The sequence below is a fragment of the Lytechinus pictus genome, chromosome 3, assembly GCF_037042905.1.
Source record: "Lytechinus pictus isolate F3 Inbred chromosome 3, Lp3.0, whole genome shotgun sequence".
NCBI classification, from domain to species: Eukaryota; Metazoa; Echinodermata; class Echinoidea; order Temnopleuroida; family Toxopneustidae; genus Lytechinus; species Lytechinus pictus.
The window spans coordinates 57600638-57628229 of NC_087247.1; the positions used below are offsets into that span (position 1 = coordinate 57600638).

The window sequence follows — 27592 nt, forward strand, 5'->3', positions numbered from 1 at the left end:
TCATATACATAATATACCTTGTCTAGTTTAGGGCAACGTGCTGTTATGGGAAAGTAAAACGGTGCAATTTTACCATAGCATACGATATGCACAATGCATGAGAAATCATATTCCTCCATTGAGCAGATGTGACTGCTTTCTGAAATCACATTGCACTCAGAATCCCGTTATGGGAGGGGGGGGGGTTGACATTGACGAAGTTGGTTTAAATTAAAGCAGACGAAATAAATAAAATTAATTGAATGTTTAATTAAAGACCAAGTCCACCCTAGAAAAATGTTGATTTGAATGAAAAAAAAATCACAAGCATAGCGCTGAAAATTTCATCCAAATTGGATGTGAAATAAGAAAGTTATGACATTTAAAAGTTTCGCTTATTTTTCACAAATAGTAAATGCACCACTCAGGGACATGCAAATGAGATATTTGATGATGTCCCTCACTCACTATTTCTTCTTTTTTTATTGTTTGAATTATGGAATACTTCAATTTTTACAAAATTTACAATAAAAACCAACTTGATTGAACCATAAAATGTTAAAACAATGGTAATTTTACATATTCAGGGAGGAATAAAACTCCTTTCGCATGACAATGAGGAGAAAATTGGAATACACTGTATATCAAGTACAAAAGAAATAGTGAGTGGATGATGTCATCAGTTGCCTCATTTGTATACCGACCAGGATAACTGTTTTGTGAAATCAAGGAGCTTCCAACAGCTCCTTGGTGAAATTAAGTGGAATTTCAAAAATTAATAACTTTCTTATTTTACATCCGAATTTTGATGAAATTTTCAGTGTTATGCTTAATGAATCTTTTATTTAATGATTCAAATCAACTTTCTGTTGATGTGGACTTGTCCTTTAATGTTAATCCATCAAAAAATAAGGATTGATGATAATGATAATGATTATAATAATGATCGATGAAGGTGATGATACTGATGACGACGACGATGATGATGATGGTGATCATGATGATGATGCTGATGATGATATGATTAATGAATTGTATTCATATTACATGATTAATATATATTACGGGGGCGGACCTCTCGCATATTAAGTCACAAACATTACAAATTCGTAATTATTCTTTGATGTTTTTGTATCAAACCTTCACCGATATTTTCTGTAATATTTCTGCTTGAATAATAATAATGATACAAATTATATATCACTGCAATATTCGTCCATGTGCACTGCTTTCATTGCTTTAATGCTTTTTAAAGAAGAAAACAGAAACAAAATGTAAGGGAGAAAATTGCCGGCAACCATGCCACTAACTCATTCAAAGTACTTTATCCACAATTTTCAAGGTAAATTTAAACTTAGGTGTGGAAGATGGAGTGGTATTCCAAAGTGAAGTGGTGTAGCTAGGACAATGAAGGAGAGCCTTCTGAGCTGATCTAAGATTGCGAGATGATACGTAGGCCTATACTTAACCAAACATTCGATAAGATATTTTAGAGCTTTTAACATGGAGACACTGATATTATATGGGCGATTCAAAGCTAAAGTGGAAAATTTTCCAAAATTTTATATTGGCTCTATTTCAAAATATGGATCAAAATTTCAGACTAAAAAACTACAAGCTAAAACTACAAGCCTACAACATTTTCGTGTTTATTGTTTTAAAGACTTGTTCATAAATTCACAGTATAAACTTGGCAGCAAGCTGACATTACCAAGTAATAGAAAAAAAATTTATAAAGTGTAATGCGACTGACCGTGGAATCACCCACATACTGGACTGCATGTGAGCCACTGTATGACAGGTGTAATGTGGGAATGCACGCTACGGATCGGGCATCCTTTAAGTAAATTATTATACTAAATGACATGTATTACGAGAGCCTAAAAAAGTTGCCAGTAGTCTTTGCATCTAAGAATTGCCGAACCCTACCAAGTTTACAAAGAGCGAAAGATTTAAGAAAAATCGAGCAGTACAAAAATATTTCGTTGGAACCAACTTATCATCAATGCAACCTTACTTCAAGAAATGAAAATGAGGTCCAATGGTCCCTCAGAGCTGTCAACCATTTTGAAGCAAAGGTTGAAAAAATGCCTCCGCTTTGAATCGAATCCGAGTCCCTGAACACCAGTGCCTTAACCACTAGACCACGGAGGCGGGCCAGTATAAGGCTAGACCGGGTTCAGTTAACCGGCAGGCAATTTTCAAACTTTTTATTGATTCTTTGTCTTTTGGTGCAGATGAGTTAATGCGTAGCCGCGTGTCGAAGTGGGATCCCAGCTCATAAAAGCCTGAATACATGCATTCATCAGAAAAGCGACAATACACTGTGACTAGATAAATGCAAACAAATTTTGACAACTCTCTTGTTAGTGATAAATAGTGAAAGAAATGAAAATAAGAGAATAATAATATATAATATGATAATATATCCCGTAATATATATACCTGTATATATATATATATATATATATATTATCCTGCCACAAAAGCCCGGCACAAAAGACGCATAGAGTTGAGCATTAGCAGCAATACGGGTTAATAAAAAATGTAAACTTCATATTCAAAAAAGACAAAATACTTCACAAACCGACGGAAATAGGGAATAGACAGGAAACACACACGCAATTACTTACGAGCATTGTCCCCTTGACCAGCGCTAAGTTTGGGGCCAAAGCTCAGGAATGCGAGCCCGAGTACCAAAGCCCCGAATCCAACAGTCTTGGGGAACATTATTTGAAATCCCTGTGAAGTGTTTAAGTTCCTCTCCTTTTGCTAAAGTTCGGAATAGTACCAAGTTATTTTTTCAACTTCACACCACCAGGGGCCTGTTGCATAAAACTTTTTACCTGAGAAAACTCTGGTAAAAACTGAAAACTAAGGTTAGTCTAATTTCTGCCATTGACTTTAACACAGGGCAAAAACTCCGGTAAAAACAACCTGAGTTTTCTCAGGTAAATTTTTTTATGCAACGGGCCCCAGGTCTCCACAAGCAATACGGACTAGAGGTACTTTGTCAAACGTGATGGGAGTGTTATAAATGAGGCTTATCGAGGTTAGGGTATAAATTTGAAAGAATGGCAGGCCATTTCAATGCACTCGTACTTGTGCTGGTTCCCATTGATATAAAATCATGAAAACCCACTGAACTGTACCCACTGAACTAGAAATACGTGGAAGTCGTGTTCACCCAAGCAAAACATCGCCGGCGAACTCGATAAGTCACGTGACCGCCGCCATTTTGCTAGGTCAATTGTTCGAGAACGCGCCGTAGAAGGCAATTGAAAGTATGTGCAAGATGCAATATGTTTTCTCTATAAATATAAAATTAATACTGATGTACTTAGTGTGGCAAAGTGTATTTTAATGTCATTAGGCCAATCATGTACAACCATATTCTATATGCACAATGTACTGGGACCTGGTAATTCATGTAGTTTAAAAAAAGGGTTTAAATCAGGGTGACCAGATTTCACAAAATGAAATACGGGACAATCGATAAAAAAAGATTGTCAAAGAAGGCTACACAGTGTTATACTTGTGACAAAAATATAAAGAATTGGAAGGGAGGGTGAACGAAAGAATGAAGGAGAGAAAGAAAAGAAATGAAATGAGAAAGAAGAAAGAAAAAATGAAGGGGAAAAAATGAAAGAAAGTTACAATAATTAAAAGGACGATGAAAGAAAGAATAAAAGAGAAAAAAAGGTTTCCGTCATTCTTTGAATTCATCGAATATAGAAAAAAAGAAAAAGAAAGAAAGGGAAGATGTGTGACAGACAAAATAAAGGTGAGAAAGAAAAAGTAAGAAAAAGGAGGAGGAAACAAAGAATGAAGGAAAGAAAAATGTTTTCATTCTTTGAAAGAAAGAAACGAAGAAAGAAGAAAACAGGAAGGGGGAAGGAAGGAAGGGAGGGAGGGAAAGAAAGAATAAGGGGAAAGAATAGAAGGAAAAATGAAATAGAAAGAATGAAAGAGAGGGAGGAAAGATTTGGAGGGAGGAGAGAATGAAAAAAAATAATGGAAGGAGAGAAAAAACGAAAAGAAATTAAAGGTGATCGAGGAAGGGAGAAGGAAGTAAATAAAAAGGGCAGATAAGAGAAAGAAGGAAAGAAAGAAAGTTAACACACAGACAGGATCAGGAAAGAAAGGTAGGAAATATTAAAAGATAGATGGAACAAAAAAAGCAAGCAGGAAGGATAGGATGAAGAATAAAAATGAAAGAGGAAAAAGTTCAAACTTCAAGCAAACAAAAGCAATCCAATCATCTAACAGAAATGATAATGATATTTGGTGTTTTTTAGATATATATCTTTAAAATTTTGAAAAACTAAGTGGTTTAGAAATGAATAAAATTTCAAAGTGAAACATTGTCAACTTACAAATTAGAGGAAACAGCGCCGGCATATCCTACACAACAAGACTCAAAACGAAAGCTAAAACAACTACATGTAGATCCAGTTATGAAAACTAAAAAAACTTGTTCCTCCTATCATGCCTATTAAATCAGTAATCTGAGAATCTATAATTATAATCATAAAAATTTCCCGCCGATTTTGTGATTATTTGGGTGGAAAACTGTTTATCATGTGAGATTGTTTGCACCATTGAGAATCTGCTCCGATCCTACCACACACAGTCAGGAAGCCAGCTCGTTTGCAATGTATTGGGTTATAGGATAAAAATCACCCGCAAAACTTTGCAAAAGTTTAGTTATCGATTGTTGTCTCTGCTTCGTCATCTGTTAGGTTATTTGATGAAAATTCGTCACTTTTAAATGTATCAACTACATTTTGTTCAGTATTCTAAAAATACGGGACAGATAGGCGTCCCGGGAAGGGTTTGTCGGGACGCCGGGACTAAGGAGCAAAATACGGGACGATCCCGGGAAATATTTGACAAGAGGTAGTGGTCTTTTTGTGAAATTTTTGACATGTGGAATATTTCATACTGACCAGGATATGCATATTTATATAACTGGTATGTGAAAATAAGCGAAATTTAGTGCCACAACTTTTTAAATGGAATTACCATTGCTATGCTTTTCTGATTTGTGCTCTAATTAGTAAACTTGTTAGAGTTGAATTTGTTTATCCATCACCCCTAGATAATTCATTGCTGAGCGCACGAAGGTCCAACTTTTTAGGCTCATTAAAAGTAACAACCTTCTTGTCCTCAAACTTCTATTCAATTTTTCACCCTGAACTCAAAATTTATATAGAGAAAGTTGAAATGAGAAAGGCAAAATGGTAAAACAGACGATCAACGAGAAGAGATGGAAAGAAGAGGAAGATCAAAGAGAGAGGGAGAGAAAGGGGGAAATGACGAGGAATGAGAAAGAGGTGAGGAGAGAAAGGCGAGACGAGAGGGAGATAAAAGGGCTTGATATAAGGGAGATGGGGAAATAAAAGAGAGATATAAGGGGGATAGATAGAAAGGGAAGGTAAGAGAGAGAGATGAGAAAGAAGAGGAAAATCAGAGAGAAAGAAGCCAAAGAGAAAGGAAAAATAATAAAGAGGGAGATCGAGATGATATAAAGGGGAGAAATAAGAGAGAGAGGGGCGTGAAAGTAGAAATGGAAGAAGGGGATGGAGAAAAGGGAGGATAAGAGAGATGGACACTAAAGAGGAAAATCAGAGAAAATGAGATGAGATGAATAGTTGAATGAGAAGGGAGGTGTAAAAAAAAGCTAGAGAAAAGGGACATGATTTCTAATCGTTAAAAGATTTTTTTTTAATGCAACCAGCTAGAAGGCCTTTATTGTTCAGACAAATTGCAGGCCTACTGAGAAAGCAAATTTGATATGGGGCTTTTCTTTGTCACAGTGTATGCGTGAAAAAGGTCGGGTTTTTTATAATTTCATGTCTGTATATAGGCTATGTTTACTCCCCTTTAATACAAAAATCTGACTAAATCAACATTTTCAGTTATGAAAGTATTCAATAACATATAGTTCATGATGTAACATAGCAAACTAAAACTTTAAACAGCACAAGGAACACTTTCTTTGCGTTCCTTTCTCCCATCTGCCTACACGCAGCATTTGTCGACCAGCCAGTATTGACCTAGCAAAATGGCGGCGCGCTCAGTCGAGCGTGAAGCCCGATGCTCTTCGTTGCCGCACGGCTTTGTGTACGTTGGGAATAGGGACACGTATTCCACGTATCTCTAGTTCAGTGACTGTACCATGCCTCGACGCTCTGTTCCTGGAACGCCGTGTGCGGCGCTCTTCACATCTTAAGCTTTTTCGGAACATTTCATATACGTTACCAGAATCGCTCGTTTTTTATGTTGGCATTTTTCATTTTTTTGGGGAAATACATGGATACAACACTTAATGGTTTAACTTACAAATCACTGACTTGAAATTAAAAAAGTTGATACTGATTACAAAGAAAATACGTTTTTGTATTATATGTCACATGATTGATGACGTTTTTTTTTTTACCCCTGTACGATGATACGTTCGGGGGAGCCACTTCCTTTCAAAGATGCACAACATGATTGTCCAAGAAAACTCGTAAAGCCAGTTTAAGTTTCATCGTCGGGCGATATCTGTGCGTACAAAAGAATGGGTATCAATAGCAACTAATTTTTAATTCTTTATTTTCAATGAATACTCAGGTGTTGTTGTTTTTAGTAGGTTTTCTCATAGTGTAAACAACGTCCCCCGGGTACAGAGGTTTTGTTGCTCTCGGGTACTTTCCGATTTGAGAATTATCTTGTTCGTTTTGATCATCGCCCGTACACGTTTTTTATTTGGAAATATTCGGAAAAGAAAACGCAGCGATATTTAGTGCATCACATACGGTATGTGCACACGTACACTGCATATCGCATATGTGAGTCATCATTGACATTGTTCGCCGCATTATTCAGGGTGATGGGTAAGTGAAAAGCATGGTCGTGTGACCTTACTTCGCGCGTGACCATATTTCGTGGACGGTCGTATATCTCAGAAAGTACTTAAAGGTCAAGTCCACCCCAATGAAATATTGATTTGAATAAATAGAAAAAAATCAACCTAGCATAACACTGAAAATTTCATCAAAATCGGATGTAAAATAAGAAAGTTATGGCATTTTAAAGTTTCGCTTATTTTTCACAAAACAGTGATATGCACAATTCCGTGACATGCAAATGATTCAGTCGATGAAGTCCATCACTCACTATTTCTTTTGTTTTTTATTGTTTGAATTATACAATATTTATTTTTTTAGAGATTTGACCATAGGGACCGAATTGACTGAATCATATAGTATTAAACAATGCTAATTCCACATGTTCAGGGAGGAATTGATCACCGTTTCACTTGACAATGAGGAGAAAATTAGAATATTTCATATAATGAAATACAAAAGAAATAGTGAGTGGATGGCGTCATCAGTGTCCTCATTTGCATACCGACCAGGATGTGCATATAATTGTTTTGAGAAATTAAGCGATTTTTCTCTTTTTATTCAAATCAATTTTTTGTTGGGATGGACTTGTCCTTTAATATCGTTAAAATCTGATATCACTACCAGAAAAAGCGGTCAAAAATTATCCAGTAGTGAAAGTTTCTAGCTGATAAGATTGGAATTTGTTTAAGCTATGGCTAGGCGATTGGGCAGGCGCGCGCACCTGCCTCGGCCGATCCTCGCCCATGCTGCGCCCACCACTAACTTAGCACTTAGACAGCAGGCAGGGTAGGACTTCGGACACATCCACACATAAACATCTCCAACTAAAGTGAGTACACTAACTACCCCAACTTTCACTTCCAATCTAAAAAAAACACAAGGTGAGAGGATGTATTCCTTGTCTGGGCAATGCATCCTCTCACCACCCAATTTTTTTGATCAACAACTGTCCTTTTTCCAGCCAAACGTTTAATGATTAACATGGGCAGTGAAACCTGATCTTATCCTCAGCATCCTAACATAGCTTCAAACCACTACCTCTCTCTAAAAAAACGCCCATTATCAACCACAATACAATCCATGAAATAAGCACAATTTGAACATAAAACAAAACCAAAAAGCCTGTGTATCCATTGACATCTTTTATGATTGATAAGATATCCACGCATGAAGGATTTGGACATGTTCAAAACCATCACCCCCACCCCATGTGCGCCACAAATTCTACACCCTACACAGTGGCGTATCGTGGGTCACGGCATTGGGGGGGCACCATCAAACATTTTGAGTCGCTCAGTGAGCCTGCCAATCCATTTTAAGGAGGAGGCGAAGAGGTAGAACAAAAAACAGAATGAGAAGATATATAAGATTAATGACTACTGTGGTGATAACCGATAAAGGTCTGCAAGCGTAGATATACTATGTCAGTGGCGTACCGTGGGTCACAGCATTGGGGGGGCACCAGCAAAAAAATTTGAGTCGCTCAGTGAGCGCGCAAAGCGCGCTCAATTACCAGGTATAGGCCTATTGACCTTATATAGAGACATTTTAAGGACTGTGCCATTAAACGGATATGTAATGTATCTCACTGATCAAATGATGCGAGCGCGAAGCGCGAGCTGAAAATTCTTGAAATTCATATCTAAAAAGGGTCAAAATAAGCTATTAAATAAAATTAAAAAAATACGTATCTGTCTCGCTAAACAAACAATGCGAGCGCGAAGCGCGAGCTGAAATTTTTGTATTTATTGACCCCAAACAGAGACAGTTTAAGGACTATTTTTTAGAAATCAAATAAGAGAATACATATCTCACCATACTCATCTAATTTGAGTGCCAAGCGCTTGCTGATTTTGTTAGAAAACATGAAACACCTTTTGTAGTCATTGTAATCATGATTAAAATACGCATCTCACTAATCAAATATTGCGAGCGCGAAGCGCGAGCTAAACAATTTAGGAAATTCAGACCTGAAGAGAAGCATTCTAAGGCCTGTTTGTAGGAATTTACGAAGACCATACGTACTTCACGTACAAAATGATGCGAGCGCGAAGCGCGAGCTGAAAAATTTTTATATTTACATTAGAAAAAGAAACATTTTAAGGACCGATTTCAGGAATTCATGAAGAGCAGACAAATCTCATCAATCCACTAATTCGAACGTAAGCACGAACACGAACAAGGATTTTTTTTATATACAGACCTTAAAATGGGGCTATCGCTTTAAGTAGTCATGAAAAGAAGCATATGTCACTACATAAAACAATAATAACTCGAAGTGTGATGATATATATTTGGTGCATATTGACTTAGTGAAAGCAGGACGTTTTGGTACAACATGATTGTACATGTATATCTCGTTAAACAGACAATGCTAGTACCAGGAATAATGAACAAATAGGCCCTGAGCACATTATGTTTCATAAAGTTATGAAAAAAAAAAATTCTTATGTAATATAACACAACATATAATATAATATAACATTATAATGTACAATAAATTCTTCTTTCCCACTACGTTTCTTTCTTCTCCCTCTTTTTCTCCCTTTTCTCCCGTTTTTTTTTTTTTTTTTTTTTTTTTTTGCCAGCCGATGGGGGGGGGGGGGGGCACGTGCCCCCCCATGCCCCCCCGTAGTTACGCCACTGACCCTACACATACTATAATAATAGCCCCCTTTCAGCTCACTAAACGCAACATATGTTATTCATATCTGGTTCCAAAATACACTGGGTTTCATTAGAATGACAAATGTTTAGAATGGTCATAATATCATATGTGGGGGTGGGGGCGCAGTGCATTATTAGGCATGAGGACAATTTACTTCAGATTATGCCCGCATTAGAAAGATACTCTGCCTCGTTAAAAAAAAAAGAGATACAGTTGGTTTTTAGTCCAATCAGGTGTTTTAAAATAGCCTTATTGGTTTTGACCCGTAAAAATGCAGTTAATTCGTTCAGAGCTAGATACTGAGTTGTCAGTAATTTCAGGGACTTCTCCAGGGGATGAATTATCGAATTGTCTGATACCATCAGTTCGTCCAACTTCACATAGTCTAAACTCATTTCGTCTACAACCAGGTCGGCTAATATCCAATTCGTCTGATTCCCACTTGGTCTAATATCCAAATCGTCTAATTTCCATTTGGGCTAATTCTCACTTGGTCTAATATTAATTCGTCTAATTCCCACTTGGTCTAATGTCCAATTCGTCTTATGACCACTTGGTCTAATAGCCAAATGGTCTAATGACCACTTGGTCTAATATCCATTTGGTCTAATGAACACTTGGTCTAATAGCCAAATGGTCTAATGACCACTTGGTCTAATCGCCAATTGGTCTAATGCCCAGTTGGGCTAATCGTCACTTGGTCTAATTTTCATTTGGTCTAATTCACACTTGCTCTAATGTAACATAATTCATTATTATTTATTTGATCTAGAATTAGCAAATATGGTACGTAATTGATAAATATAATTCATCAGTTAATACATTGTAAAAATTTAGCACTTACAGTGCTTGTATAGTGACTCCACTGTAAGTGCTATTACTTCATTTTTACAGTGTAGCCTACATGTCGCTAGGATCCGGAGGGGTAGAGCTTAGCCTTGAGGACTTCGTGATTATTTTTTTATAATATTTTGACATATACTTCTTCATCACGAACATATACTTCTTCATCAAGAACATATAATTCTTCGTGATGAAGAAGTATATGTCAAAATATTAAAAAATATCATCACGAAGTCCTCAAGGCTAGGTAGAGCTGGGGTAGGGCTACTGGGCGCAAAACCTCACCCTGAAGGACTATCGATGACGAGATAGTAGCTCAAATGAATTATTCTAATCAAATATACTTCTTATAATTAGGCCTATATGTCGATAATATAGATGATGAAAACTATATCATACTCATCATTACATTATTGCATGCACATTTACAGAACAATAAGTTGGGGACCTTGTAGCTTATAATGGTCGAATGGCAGGGTTTCATGAGAATAACATTGAACGTAACTATAATTGTGTGGATACGTATCTGGTAAACATGTTTATGCCATCATTGTTATGCACCATTACGGACAAACTTGAGCTTGATGGAAAATAAGCAATAGTTATGCAGTTTGGGGGATTCCAAAGGTTACAAAGCCATTAGATCATGTAATTTTGTTATGAATAATTTGTTTAGTTATTTCAATTGTAAGTTTGGAGGCAAGTAACAGACCAGTTAGATACAGTTTGATAACACTATACAGGTTTATTGGATTAGCTGCGACAACATCACGGCGACCATCTTGGTAGCAGCCATGACTCATTCTGCCTTGTAACAACATAGTACAGTGGCGTAACTACGGGGGGGGGGGCATGGGGGGCACGTGCCCCCCCCCCCAATCGGCTGGCAAAAAAAAAAAAAAAAAAAAAAAAAAAACGGGAGAAAAGGGAGAAAAAGAGGGAGAAGAAAGAAACGTAGTGGGAAAGAAGAATTTATCGTACATTATAATGTTATATTATATTATATGTTGTGTTATATTACATAAGAATTATTTTTTTTCTTCATAACTTTATGAAACATAATGTGCTCAGGGCCTATTTGTTCATTATTCCTGGTACTAGCATTGTCTGTTTAACGAGATATACATGTACAATCATGTTGTACCAAAACGTCCTGTTTTCAAGTCAATATGCACCAAATATATATCATCGCACTTCGAGTTATTATTGTTTTATGTAGTGACATATGCTTCTTTTCATGACTACTTAAAGTGATAGCCCCATTTTAAGGTCTGTATATAAAAAAAATCCTTGTTCGTGTTCGTGCTTACGTTCGAATTAGTGGATTGATGAGATTTGTCTGCTCTTCATGAATTCCTGAAATCGGTCCTTAAAATGTTTCTTTTTCTAATGTAAATATAAAAAAATTTCAGCTCGCGCTTCGCGCTCGCATCATTTGTTTAGTGAAATACGTATGGTCATAGTAGATTCCTACAAACAAGCCTTAGAATGCCCCTCTTCAGATCTGAATTTCCTATATTTTCAGCTCGCACTTTGCGCTACTGAGATGCGTATGATAATCATGATTAATATGACTACAAAAAGCTCTTCATGTGTTTGAATGTGATTCTAACAAACTCAGCAATCGCTTGGCACTCGCATTGGATGACTATGGTGAGATATGTATACTCTTAATGGATTCAAAAAAAGAAATAGTCCTTAAAATGTCCCTGTTTGGGGTCAATATATACAAAATTTTCAGCTCGCGCTTCGCGCTCGCATCATTTTGTACGTGAAGTATGTATGGTCTTCGTAAATTCCTACAAACAAGCCTTAGAATGCTTCTCTTCAGGTCTGAATTTCCTAAATTTTTAGCTCGCGCTTCGCGCTCGCAATATTTGATTAGTGAGATGCGTATTTTAATCATGATTACAATGACTACAAAAGGTGTTTCATGTTTTCTAACAAAATCAGCAAGCGCTTGGCACTCAAATTAGATGAGTATGGTGAGATATGTATTCTCTTATTTGATTTCTAAAAAATAGTCCTTAAAGGAGAATGAAACTCTTGGAGCAAGTTAGCTTTTGTGAAAGCAGAAAAATCAAAAAATAAGATCAACAAAAGTTTGAGTAAAATAGGACTAGCAATAAAAGAGTTATGAGCATTTGAATGTCGAGATCACTAATGCTATGGAGATCCTCCCATTGGCAATGCGACCAAGATCTGTGATGTCACACACGTACAACTCTCCCATTTGGACACTGAAAATATACCCCAAAACATTTCTTTTTGCTCATTCTAATCATATGACAAACGATTCATCAATGATATAATGTTGTGAAACCTCTGTACTTGTCATCTCATAAAGAGAACACCTCACTTTGTGATAGACTCTATAAAAGTGAGAATATAAGTGAAATAAGTACTAAAGTAATGAGGGAGTTGTACGTGTGTGATATCACAGATCTTGGTCGCATTGCCGATGGGAGGATCTACATGGCACTAGTGATCTCAATATTCAAATGCTCATAACTTTCTTATTATTCATTCAATCTTCCTCAAACTTTCAACAATGTGTTCCTTTGATTTTTCTCTTTGATATGGATTCAGCTAGTTTCAAGGGTTTCATTCACCTTTAAACTGTCTCTGTTTGGGGTCAATAAATACAAAAATTTCAGCTCGCGCTTCGCGCTCGCATTGTTTGTTTAGCGAGACAGATACGTATTTTTTTAATTTTATTTAATAGCTTATTTTGACCCTTTTTAGGTATGAATTTCAAAAAATTTCAGCTTGCGCTTCGCGCTCGCATCATTTGATCAGTGAGATACATTACATATCCGTTTAATGGCACAGTCCTTAAAATGTCTCTATATAAGGTCAATAGGCCTATACCTGGTAATTGAGCGCGCTTTGCGCGCTCACTGAGCGACTCAAATTTTTTTGCTGGTGCCCCCCCAATGCTGTGACCCACGGTACGCCACTGACATAGTATATCTACGCTTGCAGACCTTTATCGGTTATCACCACAGTAGTCATTAATCTTATATATCTTCTCATTCTGTTTTTTGTTCTGCCTCTTCGCCTCCTCCTTAAAATGGATTGGCAGGGTTCCCAGCCCATCAGGGAAATCAAGGAAATAAGGGATTTTTTTATTTTTCCAGTCAGGGAAAAATCAGGGAATTACCTCAAATCAGTGGAAAATGCCTTAAATGAGGGCAAAATCAGGGATTCTTGATCGGCTCAAAAGTCGAAAGCACGATAGTCAGCCAGACACTGTTATATTTTGTTGTATATTAAAACAACATTCATTGGATGACATTTTATGGTGTTTTTTTTTAGTGTAGCCTCTTTTACTACAGTAGGCTACATGTAGGCCTACTGGTACATAATCAAAAATAATAATAGGCCTACATGTATATAAAAATAATAATACAAGTAATTCACTGCAACAACTTTGAAAACATTAGAAACTGGGAATGGGTTTAAATAATAATTTTTAAACTTCATCAGAGAAAATCAGGGATTTTTGTTTTCTTGAAAAACTGGGAACCCTGATTAAGCCATTAACCATCTACAGTAGATCGTATAGGCCTACATAGATGTGAATGAATAAAAATCTTACTTTTTCACCTCTATGATCGTTTGTCAGCGTTATTTTACAGAAAATAGCAATTTTTTTTGTTTTTCATCAAAACCTTCCAAAGTCCCCTTAAATAGACAAAATATCCCCAAACTTTGTTTAATCCCCAGATATTTTTTTTCTTCCCCTAAGGCTTTTGAAAATCCCCAAATTTTCCAAATTTGAGGATGGAAATATACCGTACGTCACTCTAACTGTACTCCAATATCAAGGGGCGCGCGTGTTAAGATTTGAAGCCGGTGCGCGGCTTCAAACTTAACAAAAAAAAATGAAAACAAGTCACCAAACTTAGACCAAGTGGCATGTAGACGAAATGAATGTTAGACTATCTGGAAATTAGACCAAGTGGAAATTAGCCGAAGTGGAAATTAGACCAAGTGGAAATTAGCCGAAATGGAAATTAGACCAACTGCACATTAGACCAGCTGCACACTAGACCAACTGAGTAATGGACCAAGTAAGGATTAGCCGAACTGGGCATTAGACTAATTGGCTATTAGACCAAGTGGTCATAAGACCAAAGGGAATTGGACTAAGTGGGTTTAGCCCGAATGTTGTTAGCCCATCTGATGATTAGACCAAGTGATGCTAAACTAACCGTCAGTAAACCCTCCAGGGATAGGTGTGACGCCCTCACTTAAATTGCTTGTGCAGTATAATTGCAAGTGGTAATAAAATAAAAACAGAACGGAAGGGGGAATTTAGAAGGAAGAGAAATGATTTCCCCCCTTTTACCCTCTCTTTTATTTACCAGTGCTCACTCACTTTTGTTCGTGCATTTTTTCTTAACGCATTGCCGGCTATATCTTATAGAAATCTTATAAGTCTATACATTACATATTACCTATCAAAGTACAGTATGTCATTCACACATGGTGCCATTTGTAATAAGTACAGCAGTCCTGTACTTATTGGTCAAAGCAGTTATGCTGGAATAGCTAAAATTAGTTAGGGACTATTATCCCCTTATAAATGTACCGCCTATATCGACGAACTTTGCAATTAATAATATGCTTTGGAAATAAGTTATACATGCAACATACTTTGAAGCATTCTCTTAAAACCCGAATGTGGTGCTATAGTAAGAGAGCAATTTGCTCGAGTTGATTTCTTTGATGGACACTTTGTTTGATATAACATATAAAAAAAATAGAATATATGCGATAGCTAACATATGTGATCAGTTTAGGTCTATATCTCCGCCCTAGAAAAGTGATTCAAATTAACCAAATTATTCGTTAGAAATCTACCAGAGTTGTATTATTTTGTTGTACATACGGAAATGTTTAAGGCTTCTACATTGTTTTTTTTTCTGCCCAACAGTTCTCCTCCCCATTCTCCCGTTCATCATTTCTTTCATAGGACAAGCCAATCCCAACTAACAGTTGATTTAGAGGTCATGTCCACCCCAGAAAATGTTGATTTGAATAAATAGAGAAAAAATCAAACTAGCATAGCGCTAAAAATTTCATTAAAATCGGATGTAAAATAAGAAAGTTATTATATTTTTATTTTAAAGTTTCGTTTATTTTTCACAAAACAGTGAAATGCACACCTCACTGACATGCCAATGAGACAATCGATGATGTCCCTCACTCACTATTTCTTTTGTTTTTTAATGTTTGAATTATACATTATTTCATTTTTTACAGATTAGACAATAAGGACCAACTTTACTGAGCTATATAATATTAAACAATGCTAATTCCACATGTTCAGGGAGGAATTTTCCCGACGGGCGCGCAGATTTTCCGACGATATACAGAGTAGGGGGGGGGGGGTGTCGCAACAACGCCCCCTTTAGCGACTGCCCTGCTGAAATCTCAACTATCCTCCATTCCTCTAAGCTGAATACATCAGACTACTACTACTTCTACTACTACTACTACTACTACTAATAATAATAATATAGGATTTGTATAGCGCACGTATCCACCTTGCTAGATGCTAAAGGCGCTCCTATATTTCCCCGGCTTAGCTAGTCTACCGATTCCGGTGCGCACAGCTGTTTGAGGAATTTCTTCCTGCCGGTACCCATTTACCCCACCTGGGTTGAGCGCAGCACAATGTGGATAAATTTCTTGCTGAAGGAAAACACGCCATGGCTTGGAATCGAACCCACGTCGAAGAAGGAGGATAAGGGGGAGGAGAGGAAGAGCAAGAAGGAGGAGGGGGGAGGAGAAGGAGGAGGATAAGAAGACGAAGAAGAAGGAGGAGGAGAGGAAGAAGGCAAAAGCGATTTTGTGTCTCGCCCACTTATGAAAATAACCAGAAATATCGTAATTTGCCAGGGCACGCAACAGAATTGTATCGAAACTTCATTGTGAAATGACTGGGATGGAATAACACTTGTCATTAGAGTCTTGCACTCAAACTTTAATGTTGACCTCAAAATGAACTTTGACCATACCATGTGACCTCACAACGCAATAGCACGCAGGTCCCCTAAGCACATCTACAATCTACGTTTGGTTGAAAAGTGACTTACGTTGCCGGAGTTAGGTGTCATATAGTCCAGTCAATCTAGCCAGAATAGGGGGGTAACCCACCACTAATTGCAACACGAGATATTCCACTGAAATGCTTTCCAGGAAGGTCCCCTAAACAACATACTAAAAGTCCCAAGAAATCCAAGCAGTGGAAATTTATGAAATTTGCATATTATGCAAATTAGCCATGAAAAATTAGAAAAAGAAGGGAAATAATCCAAAGATTACAAATGAAATGTCCAAAATAATTTGGTTTGAATGGAAATTCATGATAAATAACTGAATTCAATGTTTTCAATCAAAAGTGCATAAATTTCTACCTCATTTGCATATTATGCAAATAAGCATCCTTATATGGAAAAAATGTCAAGATATTGTGATTTTTCTCATATAGACTACTTGAAAACATTTCATTAATGTTGACATTAATATGCTACTATATCACTAAGCATGAGAATTCATCCCAATGCCTGAAAATTAATTTGCATATTATGCAAATTAGCCATTAAAAAAAATAGAAAATGAGGAAATTAATCCAAAGATTACAAATTAAATGTCCACAGCAAGTAATTTTGAACATGATGAATAAATAAGTTCACTGTCTTTATTTAAAATAACTAGCAAATCTGCCTCATTTGCATATTATGCAAATAAGTATCCTTATATGGAAAATGTCAAGAAATCTAGATTTTTATCACATTGACTGCAGTAAAAACATTTAAGTTTTTCAAATTAATATGCTGCTATCACTAAGCATTCAAATCTATCCTAATATGATTTATATTCAAGGAAAAATACTGGAAATATGTTTTTCGCTTCCTAAGCGTTAGTCTGACAAGATGATGGGATTGGCAAGAACAAAGCACAGTATTTGAATTGGTGTGTAGTTTGTTAGAGTTGACAACCCTTTCTTATATGGATGGGAACGACTTAGACTTTCTTGAAATTTCACTGCATAAACATGATAAAGGGAGGCCAGGAAAAGCAAACTTATGGCAGGTAAGATCTGATGAGTAGTCTCATTAAGAAGTGCAGCAGAGATTCCGTCTGGCCTAGTAGCTTCATGCAGGTTGTTTTCTTTAACAATTTCTTCAGTAGTCTGGCTACACCTGCTTGACTAAACAATATGTTATCTGGCCATATCTGGGTCAGGACTGGGTCCCAGGACTTGTATCGTCATCCTCATCATGATCAGTGGTGAATACTAAGACTAAAAATCGTTGCTTTCCTTTAATAATGATATTCCAATGTAGTCATAGCTATTGATATTAAGGGCTCCCAACATGCTAATTGTTACAGCCTGGATCATTGTCAATCCGGTCAACAAATTATGTATTATAGGCTTGTCTACAAACCCTCTTATGGTCCTCTTTAATGCATTGTAGCAATTCTGAGCTTTACCTTACTGATGCTTTTGGAGCTCTAAAATGTGCAAGCCTTCCTAGACTTTCTCTAAAACTCTTGACATCTTCCGACACAACTTATGTCCATTCCCTCATTGAGGCAACTTGTGTCGGAAGAAGACATGGTTAACGATGTGTTCTTGTTCAAGTCCTCTTGATTGGCATTCAGTCTCCTATGCTCGACTTGTCGGATTTCAGTACAGAGAGTTGTATGATTGTCCAAAGTACATCTGCATGACACTATTAAAGTCAGCATTCCTCCAGAAGAACATCCTTAGTCGTACCATAAAATGTTTATTCCTCTGGATAACCTCACAGTACGTATACCCATGAGTAGCACATTGTGGCAAATAAATCTTGGAAGTGGTACACACTGTCTAATCAATGTTGGATGGTATTTGATGGTGATGTTAAGGGTGTTCCATTATGTTGTGTCCTCTTGTTGGAAAGGCAATAATCTGGCTTAGTTCTCCATCTGGTTTGTCCATTGTCTCACTGAGGAATTTTTGTTTACCATAAATATCAGGAAATTAATATTATTATTTGCATACGACTTACTTAGAAACTATAGCTTTAATATTTGGAGATGGTTGCCATAGGAGATTTATCAAAGAGGAGAGAACAGAAAATGGATGCTTCATCATGAAGCAGCAACTGGATTCAGCAAGAACGTCTAATTACGATTTCTGTATCTGAGAAAGATGCCTATAATGCACTTTAAGCCTTCATCATAAATTTATGAATGGCTTTCATGTCGCTCGTATAGGCAAATGCCCATTGTTACTCTTATTAAGCATGCCCAGAGATCTTGTGATCCAAGCAAGTACTCATATACACCACCAAGACAAGTGATGATGATGATGATGATGGGTTCTTGTAAAGCGTCGGTATACGCCTCAGCTGGGCGCTCATGGCGCTTGCTCAAAAATAGGAAATATCTCACAAATTTCAATGTCTTCAAACAGTGCTTAGGATCATCATTCAGTTCAAGTACTGTCCTAGTAATGCTACAATTGAGTTATTCTTGTCTTGGGATAATGTTGGAGTGGGGAACAGAAAGGTCTTCAGGTAAGACTCAAAAGTTGATTGGGTCTCTGCTCTCCTGATAAATTGGGGAAGGCTATTCCACAGCTTTGGTCCAGAGATGTAGAAGGCTCTGTCACCCCAGGTTGTGTGGCTGAGAGATTCCCTCAGCAATGCTTGAGCTGCTGATTTGAGACTGCGTGTTGGTCTATGCTGAGATAAAAGCTCTGAGATGTAGGGTGGAGATTTATCGTTAAGCGCTGTAAATACAAGGATCCCAAGTTTATAAGCTATAATTGGTGTGCTACAAAGACCAAATATTCGAAGCTAATGGGCTTTTATTTGTACGGGTGTGACATCTTGTGCTGATCACTTGGCAATCCAGGAGTTGCTAGCGTGGACTATACTCGCAAGAAACACAAAGTCTCTACAAAGTCAAGAAGATAGCAAGACTTGGATAGAAATAATGAAACATTCAAGCAGTGGGATCCATGTAGAATTGACTCATCATTGTACAATATGAGTGGGGTAACTGCTCGTGACAAAACTCAATATCAACCAAGCAAGAAGTGTAGGGAAGGTCATCATGGTTAATACACATAATCTACATGGAATTTTAGAGGAAAGTATCACTTATGTGTTTCCTTGAATATTTATAACATGTCGGATGCTTATTTGCATAATATGTAAATTACACTTCAGTTATTAAGCTGATTATTAATGTATTTGCCATTCTTAGTGATCAAATCATATTGATCTAGACTGAAATGTTTTCATACTGAAATGTTTTCATAACTGTTTTTGTGAGAAAAATCAAAATTTCTGGATTTTTCCATATAAAGATGCTCATATATATGCAAATGAGGTAGATTTATTTACGATTTTTTATTTAAAACATAAATAAATTTGTAAAACTTGTCATGGGCTTCAGTTCAATTTGTATTGATTGCACTTGATTTCCAATATTTGGATTATTTTCCTTATTTGTAATTTATTATGGCTAATTTGCATAAAATGCAAATTTTGTGATTTTCCCATATGCTTGTATATTTAAGGACTTTTAATATGGTGTTTAGGAAACCTTCCTGTAAGGTATTGCCATATTCCAATTTCTACTTGCAATTTTTGAGGGATGTATCACCAGTGTGTTTTCTTGAATATTTATAACATGTTAGATACTTTTATTTGCATAATATGCAAATTACACTACAGACACTAAGCTGAATACAAATGTATTCAACGTCCTTAGTGATAGCAGCATGTAAATTCCAACATTAATGAAATTTTCAAGCAGATAATGAGAGAAAAATCACAATACCTACACATTTTTCCATATAAGGATAGTTATTTGCATATTATGCAAATGAGGTAGATTTTTTTGCACTTTTGACAAAAAACATTGAATACAGTTATTTATCATGAAATTTTGCTCAAATTAAATTGTTTTGGACACTCAATTTGTAATCTTTGGGCTATTTTCCTTATTTTTCTTACTTTTTATGGCTAATTTGCATAATATGCAAATTTCATAAATTTCCACTGCTTGGATTTCTTGGGACTTTTAGTATGTTGTTTAGGGGACCTTCCTTGAAAGCATTGCAGTGGAATATCTCGTGTTGCAATTAGTGGTGGGTCAAATCCTATATTGACTGGACTAATAAGAGTCTTGCATGTAAACTTCAAGGTTGACGTGAAAATGACCTTTGACCTTACCATGTGACATCCGAGTACAGCATAACATGCAGGTCCCCCAAGTCCATCTACCACCTAAGTTTGGTTGAAAAGTGACTTACGGTGTGGAGTTATGTGTCATAAAGTTTGTGACGGACGGACGACATTTGGATCCCTAAGTCTCGCCTTCACCTCTGGTGGGCGAGACAAAAAGGGAGAGGAAGACGAAGAAGAAGAGGAGGAAATGGCTTGTTGAGATACACGTTATCTTCATATTTCATCTATTGAACAAATCTCAGTATAAGAACCTGCAGCAGATCAAATTATCAAAATAATTCAGAAAATGACACAATTTACATATTTGATATTTACACAATTTATTGAGAGCTCTTTATTTGTCCTCTCTTTATCCAATGATTAAATTTAATCATTTAGACCCATATACTTGTAGAACATTTTTAACATAATCTTCCTTGATCATATCACATAAAATATTTGGAAATGATGTATAAAAAGTACTTCGAACTTATTTAATTTACAGGCATAACAAAGATAAAGAATTTATATATCTAAACAGAATGAAATCTAAAGTAAATTTATGTTATAATAGCATATAAATTTGGTTGATTCTTGAATAAAAAATTCTGGAAATTACATTGTAAAACTTCAATCATACTGTGATGACAATGAAGGATATTTTACTTCATGCTTTCATCACAAAATCTTTCTCAGTGACAATGGGAAACCTTTAAGTAATAATCATATTAAACAATTATTGGAAGGCTTGTATATCCATATATTCATTTTAACATAAATTATGCAAAATATAGAGTGAGAAGAAAATCATAATTGGAAGCATGATTTTTGTTATAATTATTCATCAACTTCAAAATGAAGCAGTCATGTAGAGTGGATATTTCACATCAAGAATTAACTAGGAAGAGAGTGGCATATGAGTTTGGGGGCGAATGGAAGTTTTATAAAAATTTCAGTAATGAGAAATGAATATCAAAACATGTATGCATAGGTATTTCAAATTCAGAGGAATTGCCTGAAGAAAGAAAAGTGCATGTGAAATATATATATGTATGTGTGTGTGTGTGAAATAAAAGTCTGAGCTTATGTAAATAATTGAAAAGAAGAGTTTAAAGCTCCTTCTTCAACATATCGTAATATTCATTAATGTTCCAGAACTGTCAGCAAGGCATTCTTTGGTGATTTCTAAGTATTTTTTCAATGTTAAGACCTTGCAAAGTTAAGTTTGTCACAGATTTTTTATCCCTAAAGGCATGTTTATATACATATATATATATTGTTAAGTAAGATAAACATTGTATTTCATATGTCAAATTCATATATATATTATATATATAGATCTGCATAATATTTGTAGAATCAATAAATTCTATAGTACATAGAATAAATAAATGGATAGAAAATATATAAGAAATATACATAAGTACTGGGTTCCAAACAACTCTATGAGGAAATGTTTTATCATAAGGAATGATTATAAGAATTATACACGTAAATCAAATTAAAGGATTGAAAAGCTGTGCCTTGTGTCATCAAGAGAACAATCTGATTATTTTATGTCAAAATGCTCATGAGCCAGTCACCAACATTAATAGAAGATTAAAAAAAATATAATTGTTACATTCAAAATTAAAAGGCACTAATTCCCAAATCAATAACTATTTAGGAAATGCTTGCACTGAATCCATGCATCAATATTTGTTCTCTCATTAATCACCTTCAGACAGAGGCTTTATTGGATGAATCATGATAATTAATCAATTAGTATAAAATGACATGAATTGTCAAGTTAGACATAAATGATCATTAAAGGTCAAGTCCACCCCGGTAAAATATTGATTTGTATAAATAGAGAAAAATCAAACTAGTATAACACTGAAAATTTCATCAAAATCGGTTGTAAAATAAGAAAGTTATGACATTTTAAAGTTTCGCTTATTTTTCACAAAACAGTGATATGCACAACTCTGCGACATGCAAATGAGTCATTCGATGATGTCAATCACTCACTATTTCTTTTGTTTTTTATTGTTTGAATTATACAATATTTCATTTTTTTCAGATTTGACCATAGGGACCGACTTGACTAAATCATAAAGTATTAAACAATGCTAATTCCACATGTTTAGGGAGGAATTAATCACTGTTTCACTTGACAATGAGGAGAAAACTATGATATTTCATATTTCATATAATAAAATACAAAAGAAATAGTGAGTGGATGACGTCATCAGTCTCCTCATTTGCATACCAACCAGAATGTGCATATAACTGTTTTGTGAAATTAAGCGAAACTTTGAAATGTCATAACTTTCTTATTTTACATCCGATTTTGATGAAATTTTCAGTGTTATGCTTGTTGGATTTTTCTCTTTTTATTCAAATCAATTTTTTATTGGGGTGGACTTGTTCTTTAAAGATGCAACATATCCTATAATGGGGGATTTGTAGCACTCGGGTATATTTAGGGCTATAGGGATTTGACTCACATACTGTATCAATGAGATACCAGCCACTCTTGTATATTTATGCTTAGAGTTATAATCCTACCATGGGGATATCCATTTCTAGCTCAACTTACACGTAAGAGGAGCAAATTTACAAGATTTGAAACAAAGCTACTGCACAACTAAAATTCTTATGTCAGTTTCATTTTAGCCAGTTGCGTACAGATGAAGGGGCCTAGGGGTGCTCTCCCTCCAAATTTTTCACGACAAAGAAAAGCAAAAAGAGAGAAGGGTGTAGTATGATATTTGCAGAATATTATGTTAAAATCTATCACAAAATTGAATTTTGTAACAAAAAAGCAAAAATTTTTGCTCGCTCGCAACTTTTTCTTAATTTTGCCTGATATGCCATATCTGGCCCCCTCAAAATATTTGGCTCATTATGCCATTGATTTTTCATTTACAATATCTCCCAAATCTGCCTTCTGTATACTACCATTGCTGATCATGAAAATATCATGGGAATATCTGTACACAAAATATTGCTTTGTAGATGGAAACAAATATTGATTAAGTTAGCTTTTCTGAATGTAGGCATAAAGATACATTGGGTAACCATCTGCTGATAATACTTGGTTTCATCCGATTATAAAATTTATTTGTCTCCCTCTACAAACAGAGCTAGGGAGATAATATAATAGAGTACTGAAAATAGCATATTATTCACAAAATGATGAAACATATTTGAAATACAGGATAACATGCAATTGCGAAATATAGATAAAATCTATAGGCACACGATGCAAATCCTGAATTGAAAAAAAAGTTATTGTAAAATAAATTAGCTGTTCTTTGTGATATAGGTCTATATAAAAGCAATCAAAGTCTGTAAGCAGGATGGTTAAATGCAAGCTCACATCAATTCGATTACTGTCATGATTGTTGTTGGGATAATTCAATGTACGGAAATATTCTTCTTTATTTGTCATATCATCTTGATGTAAAAATGAAAGGAGAAATCAAATGTCCTAATTCAAATTCTTATATCCCTTCTAACATTTAACAAAAATTAAAAACTTTCATTGTGGTATATAATGTTGTAAACATCCATGCTAAATGAAATTCCAATTACCGATTTGAAATAGGAGAACAAAAATAGTTCATAAGGAAAAAAGAATGATATTAGCAATGATAGCTGGCACTGTTATCAATTCTAGCATGGCTAACATGACAAACATCAAACCTTTTTTAGGATATATTTTCGCACTTCATCCCTCTAAAGTTCATCTAGGAATATTATTGCAGATAATAATAATAGCTATTTTTTATATAGCGTTTTTCCCATAATGGCCCAAAGCACTTTACAGCCTATTATTACCCCGGTCATCAGATCCTTGCATGCCCGCATACAATGTATGTACCTTCTCCACTCCCTGGGGAGCATTCCAACAAGAGTTCCAAGACTCAATTGCTAGGCATACTACATAGGCTTTCGCATCCTATCGGGTACCTATTTAGCACCTGGTTCGAGAGTGGCAATGTGTGGATAAACACCTTTCCAAAGGATGCTAGACCATGGTGGGATTCAAACAAACAACCCTCTGTTTTCAAGGCGAGAGTCAAACCACTACACCACGGCTCTTTCCAGATAATTATCTGGCCAAAGGACATTGGTGCTTTTACCTGTCCAATGGACATTAGTGCTATATCCTGGCCAAAGCACATTGGTGCTATTACCTGGCCAAAGGACATTGGTGCTATTATCTGGCCAAAGAACATTGGTGCTATCACATAATTTATTAACAATCAAATGAATCCAATACCATTTTAAACAGTTCTAAGAGTGTATTCATAAACTAGACTTATATACTTCACAAATATTCTACTTTATTCAAGCTAATTACTTTCTCCTTAATTCACCAATTTATTCCCATTCACCACAAGCTAGTATCTAAACTATATAAGTGCAATGAACTTGATAGTCTACATCTCTACTCTTAATAATAGTATATCATTAAAAATGTACCTTATTTGGTAAACTGAAATGAGGAAAGTAATAAGATTAGACTCCCAACTCCATATTTAAACTACCTTGACTTATACTCTGATAATCATGGACGATCATCACTTTTAAAATGATACATCTGCATATTCATAAGTCCCTTTAATACTTGCTACATTTCAAGATATACATGAGGTACAATAGGACTGTAAGTACTAACTGCCATTGAATACTACATGGCAAGACTTATAGAGGGTGTTTCACAATCGTATTTGCAATTTTCTTAATGCAAATTCACATGTGTCAATTGTATAAAAAACAAAGGGATATTTACTGCTTGTTGCAAGAAGCCGAGAAGTGATCAAGCGGAAATTTACAATTACCATACATATGGATAGCTACATATAACTTACGTAAACACTTGATTTTAAATGCAAATGAAACCTTTCAACAATGTATGTTAATATCAAATAGTTAGACCTCAACAAGGTTTCTGATACAATGTTAATGCAAATATTTTTTAAGAAAATGGGCTGAAGAGGTGTGCATAGGTTTCATAAGGACTGACTGATACAATCCATACAAATTGAATGTTGAGGGCACATCTGGTAAATCATCAATTCAATCAATCACAACTACAGAGTTGATATTGATTTCAATCACATATCATTATAAGGCACGGTTACGTTGCAATAACCTGCCATCTTCGTCTGTATGTTACGCATGTCAACTGATTTTCATTCATAGATCCTCATGGTTATCTAGCTTTTCATCATTATGGTCCTCAATGAGGTCTAATAAACCCTTCATTCAAGATGTCACACTGATATCACATGAATGTAATTATATGTTGCGACGAAACAGATTTTTCAATAATAATTCTAATCCAATAAATATTAGGCACTTAAAACGGTTCCATGAAATTTGCTCCTGTGACAATCGCTCCGATGGAAAATCTGCACGTTAAGCCAAACATACAATCCAACCTCCATAACTAAACAAACCCTAATCATTATCTTTACATGATTCTGAGCCAAAAAAATCACAATCCGAACTCTAACCCTATGCCCTCTGAGATATCCAGACCGGAGCAAATGTCGCAGGAGCAATTGTTGTTACACCTTTGATAAGATTTATTCAGTTTTGCCTTCACACAATATATGCACATTCTCTGCTCCCTGTGGAGTATTTGAGACAGTTGCCATGAAAGGTACTTACAATACTATGCAAAATACAATCCACTTTTATTTCACAGGATTAGAACCTTTTCAATATTCATTTACCCATTTTATCATCAGACTAACAAGATGGATATCAATATGCTTTTTCAATCAAGAGAAAAACTATTATAAAATCAATCTACATCCTTTTCCCCTTTTTAAACCATAGGCCTACATAGATATAAACTAGGGATAATATTAATGACAGAGAGCAGTTTGGGCTCACTCTAGCCATTAATGACTTAGAGTTTTGTCCAATCATGCATTTAAAAGAATATCATTTTCCTTAACATATACAGAAGCTACCCAACAACATTTGGTACATTATTCTGACAAATCCAAAAGTCATTGTTTCAAATCCCTCAAGTGTGTATTTGTGTAAATTCGATGCAAGTAATTATACTATTTTTTCTATTAAAAACTCAAACTTGAAAAGCATGAAAAATTATCAGATGATCAGATGTTTCAAGTGAAGAGTAGTGCACAACTAAATATTCAAGACACTCTAGTTCCTGTTTAAAAAACAAGTACTAAAATTTCAAATTTTGTTACAACTTGAAATCGCACCCAACTCTGTAGTTTGTAACTAATCAGCAAGCAATTAATCCAGTCCACTCAAAAGCCATTATAAGCAATGGCTCCCGTTCATCAGCAAGTATTAGAGATGTTCATAGTATCACTTCAAAGGAGCAAAAGCTAAAACATATATTGTTTATATAAATACTCCTGAAGTCAGTTTATTTCTATGTGACAAGATGATAATGAGGTGTCCATCATGATTTTTCTGAGCTAGATCGTGATTTGAGAGTGAGTTTCATAAATTCAGGCTGAAGTGCAGCCTTCTCCAATGTTTCTAAGTTCTTGAAGCTTTCCTCTTCTTCCTGTATTAAGAAATATATTCAGATTTTATCATTTGTATTGTATACATCACTATTTTTTATAAATGGAGAAACACATTCATAAACATTATGAGAAGTGGACCAAGTACAATGAAAGATATTTGATAAGATTCCATGTATTTACTGCAATAGTGTGCTTTCAGATGATATTAATGTCTCAATAAGACATCATTACAGCAGTCAGGATGCATGGGAACATTTTGTAAACATAAAGACTGTCATGTTGTCTAAAATACTAATACATATATACTATGCAATTTATAATGTGTTCATACACATGCACTCGTCTCTGGAGAGTGCTTAAGGCACTATTTGTCATTTGGGCATTTTAGCAATGACTTCGCTGACGCTTTCTATAATTCACAGAATCTTTTGCCAAAATCCCTTCATAACAAAG

At 35.4% G+C, this 27592-nt stretch overlaps 2 protein-coding genes across 2 annotated transcripts in view; both read right to left on the minus strand.

The window, feature by feature from the left end:
* The window catches only part of LOC135153645 (uncharacterized), a 41679-nt gene extending 38739 nt beyond the window's left edge, over positions 1-2940 (minus strand). The window contains exons 1-2 of the mRNA XM_064097444.1: positions 2917-2940; positions 2613-2751 (exon numbers count right to left, since the gene is read on the minus strand). Coding sequence (XP_063953514.1) covers positions 2613-2709 — 97 coding nt within the window. The 5' untranslated portion in view covers positions 2710-2751; positions 2917-2940. The remainder of the gene's footprint in view (positions 1-2612; positions 2752-2916) is intronic.
* Positions 2941-23700: 20760 nt separating this feature from the next.
* The window catches only part of LOC129256926 (uncharacterized), a 36122-nt gene continuing 32230 nt past the window's right edge, over positions 23701-27592 (minus strand). Inside the window, exon 10 of the mRNA XM_054895145.2 lies at positions 23701-27177. Coding sequence (XP_054751120.2) covers positions 27070-27177 — 108 coding nt within the window. The 3' untranslated portion in view covers positions 23701-27069. The remainder of the gene's footprint in view (positions 27178-27592) is intronic.